This window comes from Apodemus sylvaticus, chromosome 22 (assembly GCF_947179515.1).
Source record: "Apodemus sylvaticus chromosome 22, mApoSyl1.1, whole genome shotgun sequence".
NCBI classification, from domain to species: Eukaryota; Metazoa; Chordata; class Mammalia; order Rodentia; family Muridae; genus Apodemus; species Apodemus sylvaticus.
Window position 1 is genome coordinate 47664537 of NC_067493.1, and position 16976 is coordinate 47681512.

Sequence of the window (16976 nt, forward strand, 5' to 3'; positions counted from 1 at the left end):
TTATAATAATAAAAAAAAACTTGCAAAAGAAAAATGGAACAGGGAAAAAAAGAAGAGAAATAAATGGAGTAAAACAGAGGTCTGTTAAAACTTGTCCCTGCTTGGAGACAGAGTGGTAAGGAAGAGGGCGCATCCAATTAAAGTTTAGTAGTAGTGAAAATTAAAAAGAGATCATTAAATGTTTGTTATATTCAACATTAACATATTATTATATCATATATCTACTCAGCACACTAAGTGTAATCAATTTTATTTAAATCAACATGTTATTGGAGACACAAAGATAAAGTCTAGACAGAGCCTTCCAGGAGCTTGTAACAGTGGGCAATGGTCTGAGTACCAAGGACAGTCTGCACAGGGTAATAGTGTATAGGACAGCCTGTGGACAGCCTGTGGAGGGAGCCTGACAGAGCCCAGGGAGAGGAAGTCAAAGGTTCTCATTGCTTTAACTGCGCTTTCACATGTGCTGCAACATCTCTCTTGTGTGTCTAAGTGCTGGGGCCTGAGCCCAGAACCTGGCAGATATCACACACGCATGCTGAGCACTAAGCTATGGTCAAGCTCTTGAATACTTTAGCAATCACTTGCATGGTTGGAGTTCATATCAGAGTGAGACACACACACACACACACACACACACACACACACACAGAGAGAGTGAGTCTAGAATGGAAGGCCAGATGCTAGTTAGTGGGAGATTTTAGTAACTGTCTTAACAGGTAATTCAAGTACTAGGGGCATCCACATCACAGATCGGTAGCAAAGAGTCTTGGGAATATTTGGTGGTCCCTAATGATGCCTACCTCTTAAGGGTGTGGAGACTAATGACTGTCACCAAGTGATAAGAAAATGCTCTTGGACAAAAGGCTCCTTTGTTTCTCAAGACAAATGTTAGATTGTTCAGAGCACAGCCTACTGGCCATCAGCCTCACAGAACCTTTCCCTTTGGCACATTCCTAAAGTGTCTATGCCACTTTCCTGAATGTGAGTGTGTGTATGAGTGTATACTTGTGTGTGTACATATATTTGTGTCTGTCTGCATGTGCAAGTATGCATGTCTATGCATATGTGTCTGTATATGCATACATGTGTTTCTGTGTGTATATGTGTCTGTGTACATTACATTTGTGTCTGTGTACATAGTGTCTCTGTGCATGTGTCTATCCATGTGCCTCTGCCTGTGTGTGCCTGTCTGTGTGCATATGCCTGTGTGAGTATGGGTCTGTGTGTGCATGTACATGTATGTGTGTACATGCTTGTGTGTGCATGTGCCTGTGTGTACATGTGCTTTTGTGAACATGTACATGCCTGTATATGCCTGTGTTGCACGTGTCTGTGTACACATGTACATGTCTGTGTATCTGTGCCTGTGTGTACACATGTGTCTGTGTACATATGCCTGTGTGCATGTGCATGTATGGGTGTGTACATGCACTTTTTCTTTGGAATCCCTTTGGAAACATAGCTTTGCTTATTTTTGCTACAAGGCTATCTCAAACTTAATGAAATCAGTCATACTCAGTTTTTGCTTCCATTTTTAAGTGCTGCTGCTCATTGGTGTGTATTTGCATGTGTGGTTCTGGGATTGAACCTGGGAGCTTGTATATGCCACAGTTCAGGTGCATGTGCCCTCAGTGACTATGATGGACACACATGTTACATATTAATCTATATAACAAGATTTCACTAAACTTCTGACAGGAATATATGCTGATTTGTTGCTGTTGGTATTTTTGTTGTTTTGAAATAGGATCTCACTGCAATTGCACTCCTACCTAGCCTGAACTTGCTATAGGATGGCCTTAAATTTGTAAGGATCCTTTTGCCTCTACCTCCAGAGTACTCAAATTACACACACAAGCCACAGCATACAGCCTGAGAGCATCGTAACAGTTAATAACTGCCAACTTTTAAGTGGTTTCTATGTATAAAGATCTATGCTAAACATTTTAGTCCTTTCCACAAATGTATTTTCATGACTGCTTACAAGCATGTGTGTGTACAGGCATGTAGGAAGGGGTGCATGTCTGTGTATGTAGGTGCATGTTCAGGCAAGAGGATAGCATCATTTGCTGTCTACACTCTTGAGTTCCTGACCAGAGCAACCACTAGGGTAGAGGAGATCCAGTGAGCCTCTCCACTTTGCACCTGCTTAGATCACAAGTGTGCATTTTGTGCATTTTACATGGGGTCTGGGGGTTGAGCTAGCATCAGCTCACAAGCCCAATGCTTTATCAACTGGGCCACATCTGCCTCCCTTTTTCTCTTTATCTTCCTAGTCCTGTTCTGTAACTTAGAACCTGGGAACTTTTATTCCCATTTAAAATTTAAATTTGTTATTCAAAGGATTCTGTTGTGAAAATTAAAATGCATCCCACAAATAGGATGCCTTTTAATATTCCACCAAAAGGTGGAATATTGTAAGCTTTAGGTCTGGAAAAAACTGTATATGAACCTAGTGTGGTGGCACATTGTTCCTGCAGTGCATTTGGAATGTGAAGCAGGAGGAACATTAGTTCAAGACTAGTCTAGGCTACCTAGTGAGATCCTGTCTCAAACAAACAAACAAGCAAAGAACCCCAAAGACTCAGGTTGGTGAGGAGGCTCAGCAGGTTAGGGCACCAGCTATCAAGTCTGATGACCTGGGTTTGGGCCTTGGGACCTACATGGTAGAAAGAACTGACTCCTTAAAATTGTCCTTTGACTTCCACACAGATGCTATGCTTACATCCCAATGAATACAAAACAAACATCATTTTAAGAACACAAAGACATCCAGGTGTGGTGGCACACACCTTTAGTCCCAGCACTTGGGAGACAGAGGCAGGCAGAACTCTGAGGTCAACTTGGTCTACAGAGCAAATTCACATACTCAGAAGTGAGGAACATCTGAAAAAAATCAGTATTTTATAAAGAATTTTCAATTTTCTTTATAGTTCCTTACTGATTGTAAGACAAAAGTTTTTTCTTTTTTTTCTCCCCTGCTTTTTCGAGACAGGGTTTCTCTGAGTAGCCCTGGCTGTCCTGGAACCTGTAGACCAGGCTGGCCTCGAACTCAGACTTAAGACAGTTTTTGAGACACATTCTCACCATTTTGAGAACTCCTTCCTTCTAAGGCAATCGGCCCCCCCAAGCTTTAGGGCCTAAGCATCCATTTCTGTATTTGTCCCTTCCAGTAATTTCCCACCTGCACTGGGCTTACTTCTGAGAATTTACCTGTTTCTGCTTCCCTCATGAAAGCTTGTAATTCTCTGCATTCCTCCACACCCTTCTCAGCACCAAAGCATCACTTTTCTCCTTAGAGTTTGCTTGAGTCAACATATTCAGAGCAATTCCCCCCATTATTGTTGTTGTTGTTATTTTGGTTTCTTGAGATAGGGTTTCTCTGTGTAGCCCTGGCTGTCCTGAAACTCACTCTGTAGACCAGGCTGGCCTTGAACTCAGATTCCCTCTGACTCTTCCTTCTAAGTGCCAGGATTAAAGTCTTAAAATTATTTTTAAGACAATGTTTCATGCGTTGTACCCCATGCTGATCTTGAACTGGCTACGTGGTCGTGGCCGACCCTGAACTTCTGACTCTCTACTTCCACTTCCCCGGTCCTGTGATCACAGGAATGGGCCACACAGGGATTATGTGGAGCTAGAGATGGAACTCGGGGTCTCATGCACACTAGAAAATCTCTCTACCAACTGAGCTACATCCCTAGACCTCCTCTTCTACCTTATCAATTTATGTAGTTCATTTTCTCTTTTATTAAGGTAAGCTCAAAACTGCTTCTGAACTTTCTGAACACACACACACACCTATAGAATTCTCCATTCTCATCTTGGGGTGGAGGAAATGTAAACAATGTCTTCTCCCCTTGCCTTAAGTTTCTAATGACAAAACAAAGATTGATTCCTTTGTCTACCCTGGGGATCCAATGGGTTTATTAGGGTTACTTACAAAGCATACATGAAGAATTACGATTAGGAGCCTTGGTGACCCTAGGTCTGCACCCAGCATGGATGAAGCTTGCCTGTGGCTGGCCAGGTGGAGCCTCCTTCCTAGTCTTTCCCAGCCTGTGTACTGGAGCTCCTCCTTGGCCACGTACAATTGGGGCAGAATTGCACACAACTGGTTGGGAGGAGTGGTTGGTACTTAGGTGAAGGTCCTATGATGCTCCCATCCTTCCTTCTAGGAGGGAAAGTTAGCAGTCAACAAGCTCAGCTGTGATCATCTTTTGGACAGGGGCACACCTGAATTCCTGAAGATGGCAGTTTGGCTTAAAGATAGTTTTGCATAATATATACACATTGAATTCCTTGTCTCAAATTTACCAAAGACTAGATCCTGCTATCTTTGATGACATATACTTATTGAATATACACAATAACTATAGTGCTAACTTTTTTGTTTGTTTGTTTGTTTGTTTCGAGATAGGGTTTCTCTGTGTAGCCCTGGCTGTCCTGGAACTCACTTTGTAGACCAGGCTGGCCTTGAACTCAGAAATCCGCCTGCCTCTGCCTCCCAGAGTGCTGGTATTACAGGCGTGCGCCACCACCGCCCGGCAGTGCTAACTTTTTTTTAATGTTTGTTTTTTGAGACTGAGTTTCTCTCTGTAGCCCAGGCCCTGAAACTTACTCTGTAGACCAGGCTAGCTAAATTCTTTATAATGTGTATTAGTTGGCTTTCTGTCACTGTGAAAGACATCACGACCAAAGACAATCTGAGATGGAAGGGTTTAGTTCATCTTATACTTTACAGTGCATTATCTAGGGAAGTTAAGAACCTGAACAGAAACCATCGAGGAACACCTCTTACCAGGTTACTGTCAGGCTCATTTACAGCTAGCTACTTTTTTATACAGCTCAGGCCCTCCTACCCAGGAATGGAACTGCCCACAGTGGACTGAGACCTCCTACATCAATTAGCAATCAAGAAAATACAGATACGCCGGGTGGTGGTGGCACATGCCTGTAATCCCAGTACTCTGGGAGGCAGAGGCAGGCAGATTTCTGAGTTCGAGACCAGCCTGGTCTACAGAGTGAATTCCAGGACAGCCAGAGCTATACAGAGAAACCCTGTCTCGAAAAAAACAAATCCAAAAAACAAACAAAAGAGTTTCCTTCTTCCTGTGGGGCCAGGAGCAAGAATGGTGTCAAGCCATGTCCAAAGCCTAGAAATCGCTTCCTGAGATCAGCAGGCGTAGGATTGCTCTCCCTTCCCCAGACCTGCATGTCTCAGCACACACAGCCCTGTACTCCCTATTTGCCCCACCGAAGAAGCTCATGTAGCCCAGTAAACAGGTTAAACTTCCTCTCCTCTCCTAAGGTCATATCCAGCAGCACCTGGAATTCCTCTTATGCAAATATATTCTCAGAGCTCTGTCAGTTTCATTGGCTGCAACTTTACAAGTAATTTTGAGTTCAAAATCCTAGCAATCACCGGTCCTTTAAAGCCAAGATTAGTGAATAGTATTAACTCTTAGATCACACATCACCCTGTCATACAGTGATATATTTATACCAATCACAGAATGGCCACAAGAATTACAGATGTTGCAGAGTTCCGGGAAGCTCTTCTAAAGTCAAACTGATACAATCTCAATCCTGTAGGGGCTACAAAGAAGTCTGACTAGACTCAGACAAGGCTGTTCAAGAGTTGTCAGTACAGTACAGGTGTCTGGCCATTTCAACTGTTGATCTGAAGCGGACAGAGCTCCACAGGATAGAGAGATTGCACCTGGGTTGGAGTTCCAGAACAGTCTTTCACTTCAGCCAGTTTCTTAGACAAGGCTCATGACAGGTGATGGGGGGTACTCTGTACAGTGCCACATGAGGGTCATACTTGATGCAACAGTTCATGTGTATAGTCTCTGCTTTGATTTCATAAGAGTCACAGGCAGGGAGCATTGTTTATTCACACAAATGATTTATCACTTCATACGTCCTGGTGTGCCAGCAGACAGCAGTTGTTGACTTGTGTGAACATGTCCAGTTATTTTTCCTTGGAACATTTTCAGTGTGTTCTCAAAGTGTTGCACGGCCTGAAACCAGCAATTCTATACAACCGAGGAAGCTGGAGCAGGCTCAGATGGCTTTTCTACCTCAATCTTTTGTTTAGCAAAGCCTTACCAATTCTATTCTACAAAAGGATCTTTTTGTTTGAGACAGGGTCTCACTGTGTGGCCCTGACTTGCCTGAATCTTGCTTTATTGACCAGGCTGTTCTTAAACTCATAGATCTGTCTGCCTCTTCCTTCAGAGTTCTGGGATTCGAGGGGTACGCCACCAAGCCCAGGCTTCCTGCAAAAGCTTCTTGAGTTCACTTTTCTTCAGTCACATACTGAGGCCTACTACTCACCTACCACCCAGTCCCAACGTAGGCTCTTTTTTTTTTTTTAAAGTATTATTTGTTCTTGGAGAATTTTGTACATTTGATCATATTTACCCTCCTACTTCAACTCTTCCTAGCTCCATGCCCCCTCTCCTTCCCACCCGACTCTGTATGCCTTTCTGAATTGCCAGATTTTAACGTCTCTCACCTCCTTTAAATACTGTAATAGATACCCAACTGCCCTCAGCCTCAAGTCTTCTCCCTTCTGATGCATTCTTCTCATTCCTTATTCTTTTTTATAGGGAGAAACTATACAACCCAGGCTGACCTGAAACTAAGTAGACCCACCTGCCTTAACCTGAGTGCTGGGGTCAAAGGCTCTGGCCGTCATACCCGGCTATAGTCTCTTTTTCTTAAAGGGACATCAGGCCCACTGGATTGGGGCCCACCTGTAGGATTTCATTTAGCTTTATTTATGTAATTACTATAATTATCTCTGCAAATGCAATTATTTCCATTTGAGGTACATGATTTAGTCCATGTCAAGGATACTGCTTATTCCAAAGTCTTCAGTTTTCCTCAGGTCTCCAGAGCTCTCCTTCCCAGGAAGGCTTGGGACTAAAGCCATACCCTTTATCTTCATTTTTTATGTGATGTTTTCATACACAAATATGGCAACACTGCAATGAAAGCCTCTGGTGGCTGTGAGCCCCTTAGTGAGAGACTTTATTTTGTGCCTTTGCATAGATTCGCAGTGCTCAGCTTGCCTGACCACATCCTGTTTCCTATTGCTTCACAAGTGCTTCCCACCTTTCAGAGTCATGCGCCCAAGTGTCTCCTGGGCACCGTGTTGACGCATGTGAGCAGGACTGGCTTGTAACACAGGATCTCCAAAGGCGGAAAATGCCTTTGCAGTGATTACGAAAGGCATGAGACAGGAGTAAAGATTTTAATACTTACTGGGTAGATGCCAGTCTGGAGGCCACACACACAATTCAAAAAGAAGGACCTACAGGTATTTCTTAGGACATAGCCATGCTCTACTGTGGCCGAATGACCAGCGTATCACGCTTGAACACACTGTGCTAGATGTCACGGTTGGTACAGCTGGTCAAATGGAGAGCACCTAGCTGTCTATTAGTGGGGCGGCCATAAGGCAGTCACTGTAAAAAGCACAGCTGTGGAAGCTCCTAGGGATGACGGAGGAGGAAGGTTATAGATGAAAAGGGAGAGCAGAGTCAGAGGCAGGTATCTAGAAGAGTCCAGAGTGAACATGACCGGTCGTGAACCATGTCAAGAGAGTGGGAAGGGAGGACAGAGGGGAGAAGTTTAGGGTAGGGAGCAGCCATGTCTGCCATACCCTGAGGGATTCTGGGAGAACCGCATGGCCAGGTCCACTTTGACGTTAGTCACCTCAGCTGTTTGTCCCAGGGTTTGAGACTTAACAGTAATAAAAAAATGTACAACATAGTCTAGCCTTGTTTTCATGATTCCACAGGTGTGTGTGTGTGTGTATGAATTTGGACTCATATGCATGGAGGCCAGTGACCAACCTATCTTCATTAATCATTCGCTCATTTTTCTTTGAAAGTCTTTCCCTAAATCTGAAGCTGACTCAGTTAGGCTCGATTTGGGCATGATCCTTGCCTCCTCAGTATTTTTATGTTTTCCCCAGCTTTTTATATTTTGTTTTTGTCTTTTCGAGACCCACATTGACTCTGAATGGCCTAGAACTCACTCTGTAGACCAGGCTGGGCTTGAACTCAGGTTCACCACCCTTGGCCTTAGGAGTGGTAAAGATGTGCTTTTCCCTTGGGTGCTGAGGATGGGACTTATACGTGGTGTATGCGAGTCCTGGAACACAGTTTGTGGATCAGGTTTGGATTCCGACTCAGAGATCAGCTTGCCAGTTTTCCTAGCTAGCACTGGGACTGAAGGCCTGTGCCGCCTCTGTCGCCTCACACAGCCTGCTGGCTATGATCCCTGTCTTCTCCATTGAGCAATTCCTTCGAGCCTTTATCACTGTGCTGAATTCCCACGGGCAATCAGAACGTGGCATAAGCTAGTCCCTGAAAGCGGAAGAGCCCAGCCTGGTCTTGTCACCCTCCTGCCTTGGGCTGAAGTTTGTAGGCCTGTGCCACCTACCACACCTGGCCGAAAGTAGGCCTTTCCCCAACCTTCTGGGACGTGGGAGGCCACATTGCCTAAGTGCCCCGCGGGCCCGACCAGAGCTGCAGCCTGCGGCCTCCATGGGCATGGCAGGGACTACCGGGGACAAACAGCTGACTAACCGAGGGAGGCGGCGGGTCTCAGCGGACCGCATGACAGCCCAGCGCAGGGAAGGCAGGGACGCCGCCACGGCTCCTTCCGAGGCGAGAGAAGGGAACGAAGGAATGGTTGAAGCTGCGCCTCGCGCCTCTCCTCACGCGAGAACGCAGCGGAACCCAGCCTAGGCAAGCGGCGCCAAGGGCGCGTGCGCGACAGTCTCGCCCCGCCCCGCCCCGCCCCGCCCCGCCCCGCCCGCAGCTTCGCCCACTACGCACGCGCAGTCACTTCTCTCTGTCCCGCCCCTCTGCGGTCCAGCCCTTCTACCCAAGAGGCGGCCCGAGCCTCTCGGAGTGGCCACGTGCGCTCATGCGCGCCGGCGGGACGGCCCTCCCAGTGACGTGACCGCCCACTCGGAGCGCTCCGCCTGTAGCTTGCCCATCGCCCGCTCCCACGATCCGGCGTGATGGCTGCCGCGGTTTCTCTCTCCCCACTGCTGTCCATTCTCCTGGGCCTGCTGCTCCTCTTTGCTCCGCACGGCGGCAGCGGCCTGCACACGAAGGGCGCCCTTCCCTTGGACACAGTCACTTTCTACAAGGTAATGAGGGCGGGGGGTCGTGCGCAGGTGCAGATAGACGCCCGTGGGAGCGCGCGCCCGCGGGGACGTTGGGCCCCGAGTGGTGGCGGCAGGCGGTCCTTACGGTCCACCCCTAGACATCCCGCCATCCCATAGGCCCAGTGTCGACAGAGCAGGGGCGCACCCTGACCACCCGGCATCCTTGCCTTTTGCCTGACAGCCCGGTACTCGCTACATCTTTTATATAAAAAAAGCTACCGAAAGGCAGTCAAGGGAACTAAGTGTCTCTTCCCTTTATCGATAGGGAAAAAAAGACAATGCCGGGGAAGATCCAATCCACAAGTCACAAGTGGAAGACCGGAGGGCGGGGCGAGGTGGACGCTCCTCGGTTCACTGATGGGGTGGGGGTGGCCGAGAGAACCCCGTACGTGAGCATGCAAGTCTGCTCCTCTGAGGATGGAATTGTAGCGTTCTAGGCAATGTGCAAACCAGGTTCAGACCGCACTTGGACCCCTACAAAGTGCAAGGGTTAAAAAATGGTGCAGGTCACCCACCTGTAGAGAGCATCTTGGGGGCGGAGAACGAAATGAACAAAACCTGGTCAAGGCACGAAAGAAAGTACGCTACCTTCAGCAATTTTTTTATTTTAAACAAAATTTGGTTTCTAAGGGTGGGTAAATGGACGGTGGAAATGTTGCAGGCTGAAAGCAGTGACTGACCTCTGTCGACCCAGTTCCTCGTGCATGACTCTAGTTACCAGAAGCTTCTCACTTCCTCTATTGGGCTAGCTCAGCGTGGAGAGAAGTGGTCAGTTTCTTATTTTATTAGAATGGGGAACTGAAACGTAGAAGGGGGACTCTAAAGGCGCCTATGTTAAGTGGCTGGACAGGGCTATTTTGGAAAGGGTTGTTGTTAGGACCCTACGGGTGTAAACCAAGTGTGTGTGTGTGTGTGTGTGTATATTTCCATATCCTGCCTGATGGGCTGTTTAGCATCTTATCAACCATCCATTCAACCCTATATAGCAATATAGTAATACCACAGTCCAAGTGTGAATAAAAAGGACGTTTTGTATTATAGGTTTGCTCCTCAGTCTTTAAGGACTACCTCCTTGCCCTGAGGGTGTCATCATTCCCCCACCCATCTCAACCACACAGGCCACCTGGCAGCACCCTGAGATTCCACTTAATACAGTAGCAAGCCCTGTAGGGAATGTCCCTTACTGCATCTCATTTCCTAGCCATTTACTCCTGTGTCCAATCTGCTCCAGGTAGCGCAGGCTGCCTCTCTGACTGCCCTAGCTCACAGCTGCTAGTCCATCTGCGGTGGCCTCCTTGTGACTGGAACATTCTTCGCCATCTTTGAAATAGGTTACTTCTCATTGCTCTGTTCTTAGGTTAAATGTTAACTTCTCTCATCCCTTCCTCGCTTTCTCAGTTGCACAGATTGAGAAAGCAGTCCTGTTGCTCTCGCTGGCGCCCGTTGGGGCGCTCATCACTGCCTTTTCAGCTTGTCATTCATATTCCATAGAAGACTACATGCTTATGAAGTACCAGATCTGATTGGGGTGGTGGTGGCTTTTTTTTAAAAAAGATTTATTTATTATTATATGTAAGCACACTGTAGCTGTCTTCAGATACTCCAAAAAAAGGATGTCAGATGTCGTTACAGATGGTTGTGAGCCATCATGTGGTTGCTGGGATTTGAACTCAGGACTTTGGCAAGAGCAGTTGGTGCTCTTAAACGCTAAGCCATCGCTCCAGCCCAGGGTTGACTTTTTGAGAAAGGGTTTTTCTGTGTAACTTTGGCTGTCCTGGAACTAGCTTTCTAGAGCAGACTGGCCTCAAACTCACAAGAGATCTGCCTGCCTCTGCCACTCTCCCTAGTGCTGGGATTGAAGGTGTGTGCTGCCACTGCCCTGTAGTTTCTGACTCTCTATACAGCCTACCAGATGGACTATGTACATGTGAGTGAACAGGTGTCCCCTCCAGTTTCTTCCAAACTGTTCTCTCTTAAAAGACAAAGGGCACCTCCTGGTGTTTTGTTTTGTTACTTCTTTGTCTTTAGTGAAAAAGAAATGAAAACAGATTTCTCTGGTTCCATCACTGGAAGACCTCCTCAGAGAGGACCAGTGTTGTTCAGTTAGACTGGTGCCTGGGACGGAATGGGCTCTTAGCAGATTCTTTTTCAGTGAATGAAGAATTTCAACCAAGGCATGGGGTTGCAACTGGGAGGGAGAGGAACAAAGGTCAAAGTTCAAGGCCAGTCTAGGAAACTTAATGACTTTGCCTTAAAGGCAGTGAAGGGCCGGGGAGATAGCTCCCTCCCCAGGCAAGCTTCCCCCATCTGATGGTCAGAGGTCAGTCCTCTGGACCCACATGCTGAGGGGAGAGAACTGATTCCTACAAATTGTCCTCCAACCTCAATTCACACCACGGCACCCACACACATAAACACAGGTATAGAACACCACTACTACCTCCTGTTAGCCATAATCTCCTTTCTACTGTTCAACCTTCCTGTGGTTACTGGTTTTCTGTATTACTAATTATGCCCCCGTGGTAGGGGTTCTGTGCTGGGCTTTTGATATACCAGCCTGCTTCAACCTGCCCTGGCTCGCAGCCATGCCGTGTGGGGTCTCCAAGACGCATAGAGTTCTGTTCCTTGTCCAGTGTGTGCCGCACGCCAGACACGGGGACTTGAGAAATGCACCAGATCACAGGCTTGCTTCTTACTTTTAGAAATGCACATTTTAATGGAAAGTATAGAAAATAAACAGAAGTGGTTTCTGAGTGAGATGGGAGGAGAGCATTACAGAGATGCTGTAGGTGACTGGCATGGTCCTGTCCGCTAGAAAGGAAAATTGAACAGAGCCTTGAATGATAGAGGAAACCAGAAGAGAACCCAGGAAGAAGCCCCACGCAGCCACGGTTGGAGCTAGTGTTGAGCAGAAACAAGGCCAGCCGGGCCACGGGGAGATGCTCTGGTTTATATTTTCATTCTTGCCCGCTGCTGGCCCTTTAGAGCTCTGGACTTTTTGGTGTCAGGGACCTGTTCCCGTGGCTTCTTTCATGTCCCTAGGCAGTGTTAATATCCTTAAAAGTGTAAAACCGTAAGATCTTTCTATCTTCAGTGTTTGCCTGTGACAAAAATGACAGTTTGGGACCACCGCATTACAAGCATGAGAGGTTGGAGGCGGCGGCCAGAGTGATGACTCAGTGGTTAACAGCAAGCACTGTTCTTGCAGAGGGCGTGACTTCAGTTCGGACACCCATGTCAGTTGGCTCATAGTGGTCTGTAACTCGAGATCCAGGGGACCAGGTGCCCCTTCTGGCCTCCTCTGGTACCTGTACTCAGATGCACATGCACACATAATTTTAAGTTGAAGATGAGAAGGCAAAACTGCTGACTAAAGCCAGCTGGAGTAGAATCTGTGCTCAAATCAAACGTGTATGAACATTAGGGCCGTGCTAGCTACAGCAAGAGGAAGAAACAACTCAAGAGTCTGTTACTTGATAGTGTGGTTTACTTGGAGGGAAAAATACCCAACATGCTAAGCGAGGTGTGCTGACTCATACCTGAGCTCTTGGGAAGCTGAGACAGAAGGACCAGTGTAAGCTAGCCTGAACTACATAGACCCCGTCTCCACGAGAAGGGAATAAAAGGCTTGAAGAACTAACTGCCACATGTTATAACAAGTTTTAAAAACGTAGTGGCAAAGAAATGAGGCACTGCCGGGTGGTGGTGGCGGCGGCGCATGCCTTTAATCCCAGCACTTGGGAGGCAGAGGCAGGCAGATTTCTGAGTTCGAGGCCAGCCTGGTCTATAGAGTGAGTTCCAGGACAGCAAGGGCTACAGAGAAACCCTGTCTCGAAAAAGAAAAACCAGAGGGGGGGGAAAAAAAGGAAAGAAAGAAATGAGACACAGGGGGCTCTGATTCCCAGTAGACAAACCAGAGACGGGGTACAAGGAGGATAGTGGAGGAACTTTTCAGTGGGTCCAGGTATTCATAAGTACCATTATACTTGGCTGAACTGTCATTCAGATTGTGAAATATTTCATTAAATTAACTTTACCACAATTAAAATTCTGACCTCAAGCTAGAGAGATGGTTCTGTGGTTAAAAGCACCAGCTACTCTTCCAGAGGTCCTGAGTTCAAGTCCCAGAAACCTTATGTTGGATTACAGCCATCTGTAATGACCTTAGACGCCCTCTTCTGGCATGCAGGTTTATAAGCAGATAGAGCAGTCATATATATATAATTTCTAACCCAAGTCTGACCTCCCCAGCCAAAGCAGCCTGAGTGGTTTGGAGAGCTATTTGCTTTAGCAGATTTGTAGTTTGCTGTTTACTGAGAAGGACCTCCTGGGATGGCAGACATGCTGGGGACAACAGCGTGCATAAGTCTCCTTAGCATCGAAAGGAGAGGTGTTAGCTCTGTTTATGAACAACTCTTGTTTCTCTGAGTAGACCAGGCTGTCCTGGAACTCTGCTTCCTGGGTGCTGGATTAAAGGCGTGTTACAACCATTTCTGGGCCCTGCAGCAGGCTTTTGCTAGTGGGAACTTATGCCTAGTGTGACACACAGTAAAGAAAGCATGCCCTGAGCTTTAAGAGAATTAGTGACTGGAACCCTGGGCCTCCTGTGTAGGCTTGCTTCCTTGGGAAAGGGGGTTAGCCCTCAGCGTCCCGTAACACCCGACTGGCTCAGCTCTGTGCACCCTCAGGTCATTCCTAAAAGCAAGTTCGTCTTGGTGAAGTTCGACACCCAGTACCCCTATGGAGAGAAGCAAGATGAGTTCAAGCGTCTGGCTGAGAACTCGGCCTCCAGCGATGACCTCTTGGTGGCAGAGGTGGGGATCTCAGGTATGGACAAGTCCAGGATGTCTGGGGCCGGACACTAAATAACCCTTATGAACCATTCCCCTGAGGAAACTGGTTATGTGGTCTGTCAGGACCTGGTGTGTGCAGCAGGCTGAGCCACAGCAGGTGCTAGCCCAGAGCAGCTTACAGATGGTGCCTGGAGAGAGCGAATCCCCCCTCCAAATCCTCACCTGTCCCAGGTAAATGTTCCCTCAGAACCAAATCCCTCCTTGTAAGGAAGGACAGGAGGAGTGCCTTCTCTTGCATTCCTTTCAGTTTCTGTGCCAGAGTTGCTTTATGGTGTTTAGCTGGAATGAGCCACCACTAACTGAAGGGCAGTTTTTACAATTGTGGTCACCAGCATCTTGTGGTGACAGTCCTGTTTTGACTTTCACCTCAACTGGGAGGCCTGCAGCTCCAGGACCTTCCCTGTGTCCTCCCAGCTGTAGTCTGGTGGCAGTAGAGCTAGCTGGCTAGCATACTTCTCCCGGGCAGCTAGACAGTTGACTCAGTTTCCAGTCAGTTCCCTCCCCTCAGAGCTTAGTGAAGAGTAACTGTAGTGAGGCGACAGTGATCCTGTGTCCACTACATGCCAGACTGCTGTGCTGCTTTCCACAGCAGTGATGTCTCTGTGAAGGAGGTACTATGGGACGTCCGTCACCTGCATCACAGACCCATGGCCTGATGCTTAAGACTTAATGGGGCAGTTAAATGCCAGACCTAGGGGCCTGGAGAGATGGCTCAGCAGTTAAGGGCACTGGCTGCTCTTCCAGGGGACCTGGGTTCAGTTCCCAGCACCCACATGGTGGCTCCCAACTGTCTGTAATCTGTTTCCAAGTTGAAACTCACACAGATATACATGCAGGCAAAACACTGATGCACAGAAAAATAAATCATTAAAAGAAAAAGGAATGGCAGATTTAGTACTGGCTCCTTGCCTGGAGGCTACTACTCTGTCTTTTCTTGTTTCTCTGTGTAGACCAGGCTGTCCTGCTACCACCACATATTTAACACTTCAATCTTCCACATGATGTTCCCTCAGTGGTTTCCCTGCAGTGTCACAGAGCTTGACTGGGCCCTCACATCCACAGGTTCTGGCAAGTAGTGGACACGATATTCAGAAGATAGCCCCCGTCCCCTCAAAAAACAAAAACCAAGGGAAGATAAGCATCACTGAATGGCAGAGCAGAGCCACACAGCTAAGGAAAAGAACTCAGACCCAGGTCTCTCTTCACATGACACTACACGTAGCCTCGAGTTTGTCCCTCTCCTCAGCAGACCCTGTAGCAGTGTTCTGCTGGCTCCTCATGTCTGCTTTCTGTTTACAGACTACGGTGACAAGCTGAACATGGAGCTGAGTGAGAAATACAAGCTGGACAAAGAGAACTACCCGGCCTTCTACCTCTTCCGGGACGGGGACTTGGAGAACCCTGTCTTGTACAGTGGGGCAGTTAAGGTTGGAGCCATCCAGCGCTGGCTAAAGGGGCAGGGGGTCTACTTGGGCATGCCTGGATGCCTGCCTGCATACGATGCCCTGGCAGGCGAGTTCATCAAGGCCTCCAGCGCAGAGGCCCGCCAAGACATCTTGAAACAGGGGCAGGATGGCCTCTCAGCTGTGAAGGAGACAGACAAGAAGTGGGCTAGCCAGTACCTGAAGATCATGGGGAAGATCTTGGACCAAGGTGAAGACTTTCCGGCCTCAGAGATGGCCCGGATCAGTAAGCTGATTGAGAACAAGATGAGTGACAGCAAGAAAGAGGAACTGCAGAAGAGCTTGAACATCCTGACGGCCTTCCGGAAGAAAGGGGCCGAGAAGGAGGAGCTGTGACGAGGGTTCCCAGGGTTTGCTGGGGGCGGGAAGGGAGAGCTAGCTAGCTACCTGCTGACTGGGACCCCTGTGGGGTGAGGGGGCAGTGGAGTGAAGCAGTCCTGAGCCACAAACCTGTGCCCAGAGTATGCCTGGACATTCATGCTGCTGAGACCATACTTAGGACATCCCTAGAGCCGGCCTGTGGAGAGCCTGTGTGCTCAGCCAAGACGGCTGCTGAAATGCCCCTGCAGGAGTTGGTGCTACAGAGGGAGGCACTGCCCAGGTCCCTGAGGAGTGTAATTCTGATCAAATAAAAGTCTGTTTTGGTTAGCCTGTTTCTTCTCAGATAATGCTTTTGGCCTATGGGCAGAGTTCAGCTGAGTCTAAGCTGTTGCACATTCTGTTCTGCCAAGATCCCCACACAAGGCACAGCTTTCCATAAGGTTTGTTGTGGCTCACAACTGTCTGTAATCTGTTTCCAAGTTGAAACTCTCATACAGATATACATGCAGGCAAAACACTGATGCACAGAAAAATAAATCATTAAAAGAAAAAGGGTTTTACACACACACAAAAAAAAAAGAAAAAAGAAAAAGGGCCCCTGGTTCTGGAAAAACTCAGTGCAGCAGTATAGGGGAATACCAGAACAGGGAAGTGGGAAGGGGCAGATGGGGGAACAGGGAGAGGGAAGAGGACTTATGGGACTTTCGGGGAGTGGGGAGCCAGAAAAGGGGAAATCATTTGAAATGTAAATAAAGAATATACTGAATTATAAAAAAAAAAGGTAAAGAAATAAAATAACCAATAAAAATTGTAGAAAACAAAGAAAAAAAAAAAAAGGAATGGCAGATTAGAACTGGCACCTTGCGTGTTTCCATGGCTGTCCATGTATGGTGAGGTACAGGGTGCTGTGTGAAGGAGCAAGCAGGGCATAATGTTGCATGTTTCTCTATAGAGCAAGCAAATTCTTACTTTTACCAATGTACTGTCCAAACAAAATCACATGAACGTGCATTCATTCTAGTTTCAACATGTAAAATAGAAGTTACTTCCCAACAAAATCATTTGCTATAAACTCTCAGTCAACACCAGCTTTTGATAAGCCGACTGGCAGCAGCTAACTCGGGTTTGGGGGCCTGGAGC

The 16976-nt window shown here is 47.4% G+C and overlaps 1 protein-coding gene across 1 annotated transcript; it reads left to right on the forward strand.

Moving 5' to 3' along the window:
- The first annotated feature begins 8915 nt into the window (after nt 1–8915).
- Erp29 (endoplasmic reticulum protein 29) lies at nt 8916–16163 on the forward strand. Its single transcript, XM_052168697.1, has 3 exons — nt 8916–9181; nt 13888–14026; nt 15352–16163. The coding sequence occupies exons 1-3, from the start codon at nt 9050–9052 to the stop codon at nt 15849–15851; spliced, it is 771 nt and encodes a 256-aa protein (XP_052024657.1). The 5' UTR covers nt 8916–9049; the 3' UTR covers nt 15852–16163.
- The last annotated feature ends 813 nt before the right edge of the window (nt 16164–16976 follow it).

Bases quoted from the DNA above. Each gene is read 5' to 3' on its own strand.
- Erp29 (XM_052168697.1), top strand. From the start codon at position 9,050: ATGGCTGCCGCGGTTTCTCTCTCCCCACTGCTGTCCATTCTCCTGGGC. The intron at 9,182-13,887 runs GTAATGAGGGCG...GTGCACCCTCAG, and splicing joins ACACAGTCACTTTCTACAAG to GTCATTCCTAAAAGCAAGTT. The intron at 14,027-15,351 runs GTATGGACAAGT...TTCTGTTTACAG, and splicing joins GGCAGAGGTGGGGATCTCAG to ACTACGGTGACAAGCTGAAC.